Raw genomic sequence first — 12,030 nt, 5'->3', positions numbered from 1 at the left:
ACTTTGGTCCGCATATGTAAAAGCCCGTTGTAAAACTGTACCTGTCCGCTGTGAGAAATGCATCTCTGGGACAGCCAGCCGCGTGTCGCATGCATCTCCGCTGGCCTTAATATGAAGCAAGGTTCATATTACCTATGCCCCTCAGACCCCAGCTACTCTCCAGCAGAAGTAATCTGCAAACAGTGTTTGCTAATTACTGAATCTCAGCTCAGTAGCCCGTCCCTCAGATTCCCTTACTGTCACCCCGTGCCGCCCTCGATCTAGCCATAAGTGGCATCTGGTAGCTTGTGAGGCTTCCGCTCTTCTGTCCTCTGCAGTAATCATTGGGGAAATGGATGGCACAGGAAATGGTGAGCTTGTCCCCCTCCCCCGTCTGGTCACTGCACCCTTTCATGATCCCATAAACACAGTCAAGCCATTGTTAGCCTCCCCGTTCTGTTTCTTGATTATTTGGGGAGTCAACCATTAAACCTTAAGCCTCCCTCCCTTCCTCTGACCGGGTTCTATTTCTCCCTTCATAGCCTAGAGCCTGAGGCAGCACTCGCAGAGTTACAGTTAGGATGCCCCCGTGCCCAGTCACCATTCTGAAAAACATTACAATGTTACATGACTGTGGATTAAAAACAGACATTGTCTGCTTCCCACATGTATCCTAGACAGGTTTTATTTAATGTTTCATGTCAGAATATTGTAAATATAAAAGAATGACTCTAAATAAATGCAAACAAAGACAAACTTGTGGTCTTTTTGTCTGAACTTACTTTAAAAAAAAAAAACTGGAGTTTGCAAGGGAATTTACTCTCTGTCCCGTTACTAACGTCAAACCTCTCCTCCCTATTCTTTGTTGTGACTTCTCCCATAGGCCTCTTCGCGGTTACTAGTCCGCCCCACCAGCTCTGAGACTCCCAGTGCAGCTGAGCTTGTCAGTGCGATCGAAGAACTCGTGAAGAGCAAAATGGTGAGTAAGGTCTCCCCATCGGGTGTTAGGTTTGCAAGTCCCTGCTGCCTGTGCACGGAGGTTCGCCTCTGCTGGGGGCTGCTCGGGTATAACTGCGGCTACACACTTGTCTCACTATGACCAGGACTGGATCTAGGGGTCTGCTCTAGCGTCCTAAGGTTCATCAGTGGCTGTGAAGGACTCCCAGAACTCAGAAAAGCTGTGGCTCTTAACAGTTGCAGTTTATTGCATGAGAGGACCAGGTTCAAATCGGCCAAGAAAAAGGTCACAGGGCAGGGTCCAGGAGAGTCCAGGTCCTAGCACTTGCGTATCTTCATATGAACAAATCACACTTACAGAGCACAGCACAGAGAGCATTGGTTGACAGCTACAGTGGTTTATCTGAGCCTCTGTATCCAGACTTCTAGGGGATGCTCAATTATGTTTACTGGTCAACTAACTGCTTGGCTGACTTTAGAGCATCTACTGAGATGCTCTGTGAAGTACCCCACCCCACATACACACAGAGCACACGTGCAAGTGCACGCTCACACACAAAATTACATTTAAAGAAGGACTTGTCAAAGACCTTCCTGTAAACCATGAGGAGTAAAAGAGGATCTCATAAGTGATGCATCAAGCATCCCTGAGGTCATCCCTGCAGCTTTGTGCTGGGAGCTTCCTTCTCTCTCTCTCTCTCTCTCTCTCTCTCTCTCTCTCTCTCTCTCTCTCCCCCTCTTTCCCTCTCTCTCTCTCTCACACACACACGTGCATTTGTGTAAGGGACCAGTGGGCACCACAGCCAGGGTGACCATCCCAACTGTCACAAAAGCATATGACTATGTCTCCATCAATGCACCCTTCTTGGTGCCATCTCAGGAAGATCACTGCTGAGGACAGGCTGCCGGAAGAACCCCCAGACTCAGTTGTTCCAGCTTGGGCAGCTGGTGCAGTTATAAGGGCCTTGTCCCTGTGGGCACAGATGAAGTCTGGGGCGACTCCTTTGCTCACTCCTATCTTCCTCTTTTCTCCTTTTTCTCATTGTTCAAATGAACAGAGTTCCGTCTAATGAGCCCCAACTGTCTAAACAGCAGAGGGTGAATGTCCTCCTCACCCCCAGTCTTGGCTCCCTGTCGTCACCCACCTGATCCATGCACATGACGCAAGCCCCGAGACTCTGGAAGAACGTGTACTTCCAGTAAAGGTCAACTGCTATTTATTTATCAGAGTGCAATTTTTGGAGCAGGCTCCATTTGTTAGCTAACGTGGTGTCCTGATATTTCATAAAGAGCCCTAGCTAGTGTGATTTTTACAGCTCGATGGGCTTCCTTTATCAAGGTTGCACGTGCGGGCCTGTGTCATCCAAGCTCTATGATGATGGAGTCTGTTCCCATAAGAAAGCAGGACATGTATTAGCAATGTCGCTCTACTAATGGCAAGCTAAGGCAGTGATGCTAAGTGTTCCTGCACTTTGGTTATGTTTGTCGAACCCATCTTTTTTCCAGCTAAACCATTCTGTGGATCTAGCTGGAAGCTTTGAAGGGTTTTTAAATTGCTGTAATCCCTAGACAGTAGGTGAATCAGGTGAAGAAAGAGAATTGGCAAGCACCAATTAGAAGGTCACCAGTGGGTGACCAGTGTCACATTGATCAACAGTATTCAGCTCAAAGATCTTTTGAATACCTTCAAACTCTGCATGAGGTTCTAGTGGTAAAAGCACATGACCAGTTTCCTGCAGCAACGGAGAGGAATGTTACACACCACACACATACACACATACACTCATTGATTAATATTCCAATTTTTATATTTACCCAGATCCTCTGACTCAATATTAGTTGTTGTTGGTGGTGGTGGTTTTGCTGTTTTAAAGATTTGTTTTCATTTTACATATATGAGCGGTCTTTTGTCTTCATGTATGTATGTGCACCACATGCATATAATACTTGCAGAGGCTGAAAGAGTTGTCTAGAACTGTTGTGTGGGTTCTGGGCCTATAGACCGGGTCCCCTGCAAGGGCAACAGACGCTCTCCACCTACCACACATCTCTCCAGCTTCTTCAGTGTTTCTTAGTAGCGCAGTTTGATCTGTTGTGAGAGATTTTGTAATTTCCCAGTCACATCCTTTGTATCTTATGACTTAGATTTTCTTACCCCAACATCAACCCTAAATTTCTTCTAGGCGCTGGAGGATCGTCCCAGCTCGCTGCTTGTTGACCAGGGAGACAGTAGCAGCCCCTCCTTCAATCCCTCAGACAATTCCCTCCTCTCGTCCTCCTCGCCCATCGATGAAATGGAAGAAAGAAAATCCAGCTCTCTAAAGAGAAGGCAGTAAGCAACGCTGCATCCTCCCCACCCCCAATTCCCCCACCCCAACTGCAGCACCCCAAAGTCAAGAGTAGAATATACCTCTGAGTTAGACAAAGGAAATCCAAGGCCTCCTGCCAAGACAGTGTGCATGTTCAAGTGTGTGTGTATTTGTGGGTGGGATGTGTGTATTGTAAGGATTTGGTAATCCATAGCTATAGTTTCTATTGTTCTCCATATCTGTTGTGCTTTATTAATAACTCCCCACCCAAAATTCGTGGCCTCTTATCCTTAATTATTATTATTACATATACACGCACATAAATATGTAAATACAGCCTGCTGAGTTCAGCGAATGTTGCTTATGTGTATATGATTGCGGAGTTGACCACTTGGTATTGGTTAACCAACTGAAGGGGCTGCATTCCCCAGGACAGCTAATCTTCCCTTTCTCGGCTCTCCTTGGGGCCCTGTGCTTCTCCCCCCTTCTATCATAGCGGAATCACTGCTGTCCCTGTCCACTGGTGTCCTTGCCCAGGGCTTGTATAGGCAACCATGCTGTTGAGGCATCAAGAGTGAAGTTTCCCTGACATTTCTAGGAGACACAATTTGGCAACAGACTTCCTTGTCCTCTGGCCCATAGAACTTTTCCACCCCTCTTCTGTCATGTTCCCTGAGCATTAGAAGATGGGTCGTAGATCTATCTCTTGCAACTGGGCGCTGTCAATAGCTGTCAATTGTTCTCTGCATTCTGATCAGCTCTGGCTTTCTAGAAGGGTCTCCATCTGCTGCAAACTTTTTCGACAGGACGTGAGTTAGACTTACCTGAGGGCATAAGACTAAGTATTTGGGATGCAGTTAGGAGTTACATTGGTTTAGCTGAGGGATAGTGAGACCCTAAGACCCTTAACCTCACAAACTCCAGGTCATTGGCCAGGTTTCCAGTGCCAGGCGTGGGTTCTTTCCTGCTGTGTGGTCCTGAAGTCCAGTTACACAGCTGCTGGTTACCTTGTGTCGTTCCTGCCGTGTTGTACGTCGTGTTGTTGTCCATGAGCATCAGGAGGGTTACCGATTGTGTCTCTCCCTTGGCAGCTTCCATAGCACCGATTGGTACTATGAAATCTAGCTCTCGGGTAAAGGCTTTCAGGTCATTCAGCTCAAGTCCTCCAAGTCCTGTGTCCCCAGTGAATGGTGGCTTCAGCAATAGAGACTTGTCTTTAATGTCTGGGAGGCAGCCAACCCCAGGGAGTGTTCTCGTTCACTCTTTCAAAGTCCCCTTGGTTGTTACAGACAAGTACACTTAAGAGTGATGAACATACTTTAGATATCTGAAATAGAAATTTTTTCCTATATGTCCACTGGAGCCTAAAATGACTTAATTAAAAAAACAGCTGTACCCCCTAATGTCATACCTTCATAACAAACTTGGGCCTCTGCTTCTCACTGTTTTCATTTTATGCCATAATCATACCTGTATAATGTATGTGCACACACGTTATACCTGTGTGTGCCTGTGTGTCCTGGCCCATACAGTGCTCACAGTCATTCACTCAACCTGCCAGACAGACCCGCTTGTATAAATTTAATGTATTGTTGTGCAGTCCTGCAAAAACCCATCCTCACAAAAGCAAATTTGTCTGTGATAATTTATTCAGAAAACACTCTGTATTTCTCTTCTAGCTATGTTTTGCAAGAATTAGTGGAAACAGAGCGAGACTATGTGCGGGACCTTGGCTGTGTGGTTGAGGTATGTATCTCATCAGAGAGGTGCCATTTCAGATGGCAGGATGATACTGTCTCAAAAACCTTACAGTGTAACTCTCTTAGCAAATTGTGTCCAACTGTAAAGAATTTTTTACATAGTACATTGTGGTATATATTTTATATATATTTAGGTTTTTATGACAAGCAGTTTTGTGATTTTTATCTTGAAATTTTGCCTTTAATTATTTTGTAAGATTAGATGTTACCATAGAAACAACAGTAATGTTGGTTGCATAGTCAATGTGGTTGAGCTATGGATCCAGCCCATTCTGAATCCACATATTACTGCTCTGGCCCCTGCCTCTACAGGGGCATTTACTTACAGCTGTACACAGAATAGCTGTACCACCATTTTTGATCACTAGCATTTTCTGAGTACTCTGTAGGTACAGCAAAGCCACTGTCTTCAGTACTAGTCAGTTACAGGCAGGAGCATGCTGTTAACTCAATTCATCCACCGGCCTATTTTGGTTGGTTGGTTGGCTGGCTAGCTAGTTGGTCTTCATATTATGTTCTGAAGCCTAAGCTAACTTAGAACTCAGTGTCGCCCAGGCTGTCCTCACAGTTGTGGCAGTCCTCCTGCCTCAACCTGTTGAGTGCTGTAATAGATATGAGCAACCACACCTAAATCTGTTTTGTTTTTTTTTTTAGACCTAGCCTCGACGTTTAGCTAAGGCTGGTCTTAAACTCATAACTCCCATGCGTGCACTTCCCACGTGCTGGTTTTACAGATGGTGCCGCCACCTCTGACTCTAAAGCAGAGGGATTTTTTTTATAGTATAAAATACTACTTTTCTTTCAGTTCTGCTGATATGTGCAGAGCCGTACCTTTTGGGTCCCATCTCATTAAAAGTGGCAGCTATTGTGTATTAGCTCAGTAGTAGAGCCTTTGGTTCATGTGCACACAGCCTGGCTTCCATGCTCAGCACTTTTAAAGAGCCAGAGTGCAAAGAGTCCCTGCAGTTCCCCGGCATAAATGCTTAAGATGCTTGGTTTTTATGCAGTCATTGGTAGCAATAAGGTTTCCAATATAAACTCTACCTCACTGGGATTGAATAGAAGTTTTATTGTGTTTCAAAACAGAGTCTTGCTATGTAGCACTCACTCTTCCTGCCATAGCTACCCAGGCTCCACAAGATACACACCACATCCAGCTGAACAGAGAGTATAAAGCACACGTTAGCAGGATAGTCAATTCATCTTTGTTAACACACAACTTACAGAAAGATATTATTAAATCCCTTTTATTGTGCTGTCTACCTATCTCAGAGTTCAGTCCCTTTGTTTATGATGTAAATCCTAAAACCAGAGGGACTTCTGACTGACCAGCTTCCTATGTTTAGTTGCTGGTGGGATTGCCTGCTTTATGAAACCATTTACGTCTTCAGCTATTTGAGTTTCTTTGGAGAATTTTCATTCATTTATAAGCATTACACTGTTACAGCAGTGACTGTAACAACAGTCTGAAGCAGTCGGTAAGGACACTTTTCATGCCGGGTTTTGGTTTGTTCATAGGATGGTGTGTGTCTGTGTCAGGTGCCGTGACTGTTAACCATGTCTGATGCAGACATTGTGCTATGCATTCATTCACACTCGTTGCTTTGTAGGGCTACATGGCCCTTATGAAAGAAGACGGCGTTCCTGATGACATGAAGGGAAAAGACAAGATTGTGTTTGGCAACATCCATCAGATTTACGACTGGCACAGAGAGTACGTAAGACACCTGCCATGCATGATGCTGTCTCGGGCCTGGCCAGGGCTAAAGGAAAGTTTCAGATGCCCTTGTTCTGTAACCTGCGTAGTTTCATGGAGGAAGTTTGAGCTAAGGACAAAGTGCTGCACTATTGTAGCATTTTATGGCAGGGGACAGAGTCATAGGTTTTTATGCTAGGCCGTGCCAGGATGCCAAGTCCCTGAACAGCGGCAGTCTGCTGTGGTCATGACCCACCACTGTGAGCCATTTTTTTCCTCTCCGTACTAATTAGCTCTTTATCATTGTAACCAAAATACCCAGCCCAGAGAACTCTGGGGAGGAGAGATTGACTCTGGTTCATATTTTCAGAGGGTTTCTTCAGATGGCTCGGCACCATGAGCTCTGGGCATGATATGGCGCTAGGAAAGTATGGCTGAGGAGATCCCTCACTGTGTTCTAGACAGGAAACGGTGAGATGGCAAGGGGCTAGGATGATATACCCCGAAGACCAGTCCCCATGACTGACTTCCTGCAGAAGGTCCCTGTCTCAAGTTCCCACAGCGTCCCCAAATAGTGCCACGTGTTGTGCAATTTTTTTTTTTACTCTTTTGGTTTTTTGAGGGACCTGCCACCCAGCTCCCAAGAAAATCACACACACGGAGGCTTACTTACTTATTACTTATGAATGCTCAGCCATAGCTTGGCTTGTTTCTTGCCAGCTTTTCTTGAGTTATCCCAAACACTTTCGCCTCTGGGTTTTTACCTTCCTCTATTTCTGTATACCTTTACCTTTTCTTCATAGCTTGCTGTTTAGCTGGGTGGCTGGCCTCTGGCGTCCTCCTCTCCTTGTTCTCTGGTGCTTCTTTCTTTCTCTCACATTTTGCCTTCTCTGTTTCTACTTTCTGTCTGCCCGCCCCCCACCTGTCCTTGCTCCTGCCTCGCTATTGATTGTTCGGTTCTTCATTAGGACCATCAGGTGTGTTAGGACAGGAACACAGCTTTGCAGTTAAACAAGTGCAGCATAAACAAAGGCCACACACCTTAAAATAATATTCCCCAACAACCACCAGCTGAAGACCCAACACTGAAGAGACAAGCCCGTGGAGGACACTCCATATTCAGAGAGACCACTGAGCCTCAAAGATTCATGCTCATTTCATTCTGTCCAACCTGACGAGCTCTCACATTCTCTCCTGGGCTCAGAGTGAAGTTACCTGTTCGTCAGAAAGATTATCAGGACGTTTCATACTTGTAGCACATGGGAGCACAGGTTTAGCATCCCATTCCAGAAGAGGAACAAGGAAATATCAAGGAAGAATTAAACCAAAGCAAACTGGAAGCACTTAAGTCCTGTAGCCCCGTCTCAAGCACCATCAGCATGTCGTGGTGTGATCCTCTCATTTGCAGCCCACGAAGCTACACTCCTGGGCCGACTTCTTGCTCCTGAAGCTTTTCTTGGTAGAGGGTCCAGATTTCCGACTTCTCCAAAATCCCGAGCTCCTCCTTGTGACTTGGCTTCCTGCATTTCCTTGCAGGCTCCTTGTTGAGACTCTGACCCTAACACACGTCTCTGGCCTCCCATTTGGGAATCTCAGTAAAAACCTCTGAGCAGTAATTTTTGCATTCTTCTTGCCAGGATCTGCTGCCCACTTGAGCAGTGTCTTGCCCCCGCTCGGAGCATGACTGGAGTCGTGGAGGTGTTCTTGGTTAGCTAAACCAAGGAAACTCTTTTCTAGGGGGCCGTGGGAGCCAAGCACCCCAAGCAGCACTTTTTTAAAAAATTCTTTCAGATGAGTTAGGCCTTTTATTCGCTTGCGCCCGCCACAGCTGGAGTCTAGCTGATGCTGATTTGAGATGCTGTCAGAGCCCTTCTCCTATTGGCTCAGTGCAGAAAGACTTCCTAGTGGCTTTCTCTTTAGCAACCATGTCTGTACCTTAAACATGCTGTCCTTTTTAGCTAAACAGCGTGTTTTTAGATCTTTCTCTTCTTGGTACCCACTGTCATATAAAAGCTGGTGAAAAGCAGCTTGCATTAACTGTGCCTCAGTGCTAGGTGATGGTGAGGTTTTTCTCCACCAGGTTTATTTGTTCGTTACTTTTGCAGTCAGCCTTGGGCTGGAGATGTAACTACTGACAGAGCGCAATTCTCTGGGTTCAGTCCCTGGCCCCACAGAAACAAATCCGCCCTGGTCAGCGTGTCTTAGCCTGGACGTGTTGTGTGCACAGCCATCACTGTCCTCAGAGTGTAGTGTCCATGCCCTCTAACCCAGTTCTCCAGAGTCCTTGCACTGTCTGAAACCTGAGGAGTGCATTCTTTCTCATCCACATCTGCTCCTCTGCTCCCCCACCAGAGGCACACATAAAGCTCTGCGTGTAGCGTTCTGGGGCTTCTAGGGCTCACAGTCTCCAGACATTCCAAGTTCTGCCTACAAACCAGTTCCAAACATCTGAGAGATGTGTGGTGAGGCTCATTCCCAGCAGCAGCTCGGGTCCGCTAGTCTGATTCTGTGAGTCAGTGAGCTTTTCCTCTGTGGCCAAAATGCCTTACATGCACACAGGGTCTAAGGTGAGTTCCTTACATACACAGGGCTGGAAGGTGAACTCCTTACACACATTAGGGATGAAGACTTGTTTTGACTCCCAGTTTCAGGGGGTTTGCTCTGACAGCACTGTGGAAGACACAGTTCAATGCTGCCTGTCGTGCAACCTACATTTCTGTTTCTGGGAACTTCCTTTCGGGTGTAGCAGAGATCTTGATTTAGATCGCAGTAAGCAATTTCAGGATGTGCTGATGGGATAGCAAATCAAAGGGTCAAAGGGATTCTTGCTGCACATAGGTCACAAGGAGATTAAGGTGTATATTTTTATTGAGACTATGGCTTGTTTCACCTGAATGATTTTTCTCTGACACACTCAGGTTTATATAAGAGAAAGGAGAGCTTCCCGGCCCTTGGGCTGAGATGAAGTGCAGGTGGAGAGGTGTGCTTCAGAGGAAGTTTGACTTGCCTTTGCGTGGGTTCTTAGCTGTTTCTCACACACAAACACTAGATTTATTGGATTAATTTTCCTCTTTTGTTTATCCATGTGTTGAGGATTTCATACATGTGTCTGTATCCTGATCAGATCCTTCCCTTCTCCCCATACCTTGACAACCCCCCATGCAACTCCTCCCGACTTCCTATCCTCTCGCTTTCCTCTTTACAGCTCACCAAGCCCAGTAATGCTGCCCATATGTGCATGGGAAACTTCGGAGAGGCCACACCCCCAAGAAAACTAGCTCTCCCTACCCCCAGCAGCCACACTTAGCTCTCTGCGCACCCTGTTTGAGATGTGTCTCGGGAAAGAGAATGTTGTCTCTATGTAAGCAACACTGCTGCGGTTTTGCTAGGCATGTTAAAATTCTTGCGTCTGAGCCAGCAAGAAATACAAACCAGACCCCAGGAAATGAAAAGCTCTTTTTCACTCCATCTGTCCCCTTGGTTTCCCTATCTTTCTGCCCTGCTTCCAGTCCATAGTCTCTTGTCCCCATACACTCGGGAAAGATGCTGTGTCTGCAGGAGTGTGTACTTTAGGAGATCCTTCACCTCATTTTGACAGGAAATACAGAGCAGCAGGAGGTGCAGAGGGTCTTCCAGCGATGGCCTAGCTCCTAAGGTTTCTGTGCCCCGCCCCCAACAGCACAGCACAGCTGGGCATCAAGTGTTCAAAGCAGAGCCTGTCAGCCTCTCTCTGTGGCTCCCATTCTCCGCAGCATACACAGCAGGATCTTCATACCCAGCGATGGCAGCGTCTGCTTACAGTGAGACTCTGTTTCCAGTTCGAGCTGCAGCTGCCTCTGAGTCCGCATTACTGTCAGAGAATTTAGAGGTCACTTGCCCAACGTAGCGCCACGGAGAAGTAGACAGGATGTCCCAGGAAAATGGAGTTTGCTCACACCTATCCGAGTCAGGAGAGGGCTATGGCAGCCAGTGTAAAGGAGGTTGCCTTTGGCCTGACGATTTGCCACCATACATCTGCCCCTGTGTTTACAATTTGAAAAACCCTTAATTGTCCGGAGCTGTTTTAACACTGGCCACTGATAGTGTAGCGGGGTTCCAGCTGCAGTCTCCCATCTCCTGGACAGGTCTCCTGCTGTCTTCCAGTACTAACTCAGCTCCTCCCTGCTGGAACATGCTATGACCATCTGCAAAGCCCAGGCCTCGTTAAAGCTGAGGCTGGAGCCGGGAGTAAAGTATATGCTGTTCAAGTGTGAGGGCTGGTGTTTGGATCCCCAGCGCCATGTAAATGTTGGTTGCGCACAGAAACCTTCCTGTAATACCAGGACACAGGGTGGAGACAGGATCCCAGGGGTAAACTGGCCAGCAAGACTAGCCAAAGCTCTGTGAGCTCTGGATTCAAATAGGAGACCTTGCCCCAGTAGTCAAGGTGGGGCAGGATCAAAGTAGATTCCTGCCATCAACTCTGGGGTTCCACACATGTGTGCACAAACACATGCTTGTACCCCACATATATTCAGCCATAAACATGTGAATATGTACATACACCACATACCTGCACACACACAAACAAAATGATTTAAAAACAAAGCACACAGCTGAGGCTACAGACCCACATACTTAGTCATAAGGCCTCACTACTCTGATTGGACTCTGTCTCTCCAGCAGCAGAGATGTCTATGCACTTGAAGCTGTGAAATATACAGGTGCCGGAAGGTGTCACAATTGGGCATTTCTAGAAGTTGTTTGTATCCTGCTCTTACCTCTCTGAAGGGAACATAAAACCTAAACCCTTTAAACTCATAAAAAGCTTTTCATGTGTACAAGCTCAGTAGCATCGAATTCACTAGAATTCATAGATAAACGGTTGGACGACTTTAAACACCTCAGCACATGCTCCACATGCTCTCAGCTTCACAGAAGTGTAGCGATCAGCCCAGAAGGGGATAGGTGGGCGCGGACTAGCTCAACAGGCAAAGGTGATTGCCGCCAAGCCTGGGGACCTGAGTTTGATCCCGGAACCCACTGCAATAAGTTGTCCTCCACATGTGTGCCATTGTGCATGAGTGCACGCACAAACACATACAAACCAAATGTAAGAAATAGAAGGGGAAGGTATCTGGCACTTTAGCTTCAGTTCCCAAAGCTGGTTCTCAACAGGGAAAGGAGAAGGGACGAGTTTCTGTGGTGGCCATTGAAACTGGATTGACTGTTTGTAGCCAGGGGGACATTGGAACCCCAAGTGCTACAAAGCTCAACACAGTTTGCAAAACGTAAACATGTGAATGGTAAAGCAACACACATCTGAGAGAAGAGCGGGGCACACTTGGGC

The 12,030-nt window shown here is 46.7% G+C and overlaps 1 protein-coding gene across 2 annotated transcripts in view; it reads left to right on the top strand.

The window, feature by feature from the left end:
• The window catches only part of Trio (trio Rho guanine nucleotide exchange factor), a 286,543-nt gene that overhangs the window by 247,119 nt on the left and 27,394 nt on the right, over window positions 1–12,030 (top strand). For both annotated transcript variants that reach the window (XM_041632132.1, XM_041632133.1), the window contains exons 37-40: window positions 863–958; window positions 3,120–3,268; window positions 4,925–4,991; window positions 6,616–6,719. In XM_041632132.1, coding sequence (XP_041488066.1) covers window positions 863–958; window positions 3,120–3,268; window positions 4,925–4,991; window positions 6,616–6,719 — 416 coding nt within the window. The remainder of the gene's footprint in view (window positions 1–862; window positions 959–3,119; window positions 3,269–4,924; window positions 4,992–6,615; window positions 6,720–12,030) is intronic.

The sequence above is a fragment of the Microtus oregoni genome, unplaced genomic scaffold (assembly GCF_018167655.1).
Source record: "Microtus oregoni isolate MIOR12 unplaced genomic scaffold, Mior012 000040F_ref0000088, whole genome shotgun sequence".
NCBI classification, from domain to species: Eukaryota; Metazoa; Chordata; class Mammalia; order Rodentia; family Cricetidae; genus Microtus; species Microtus oregoni.
This window is presented reverse-complemented; position numbering and strand designations above follow the sequence as displayed.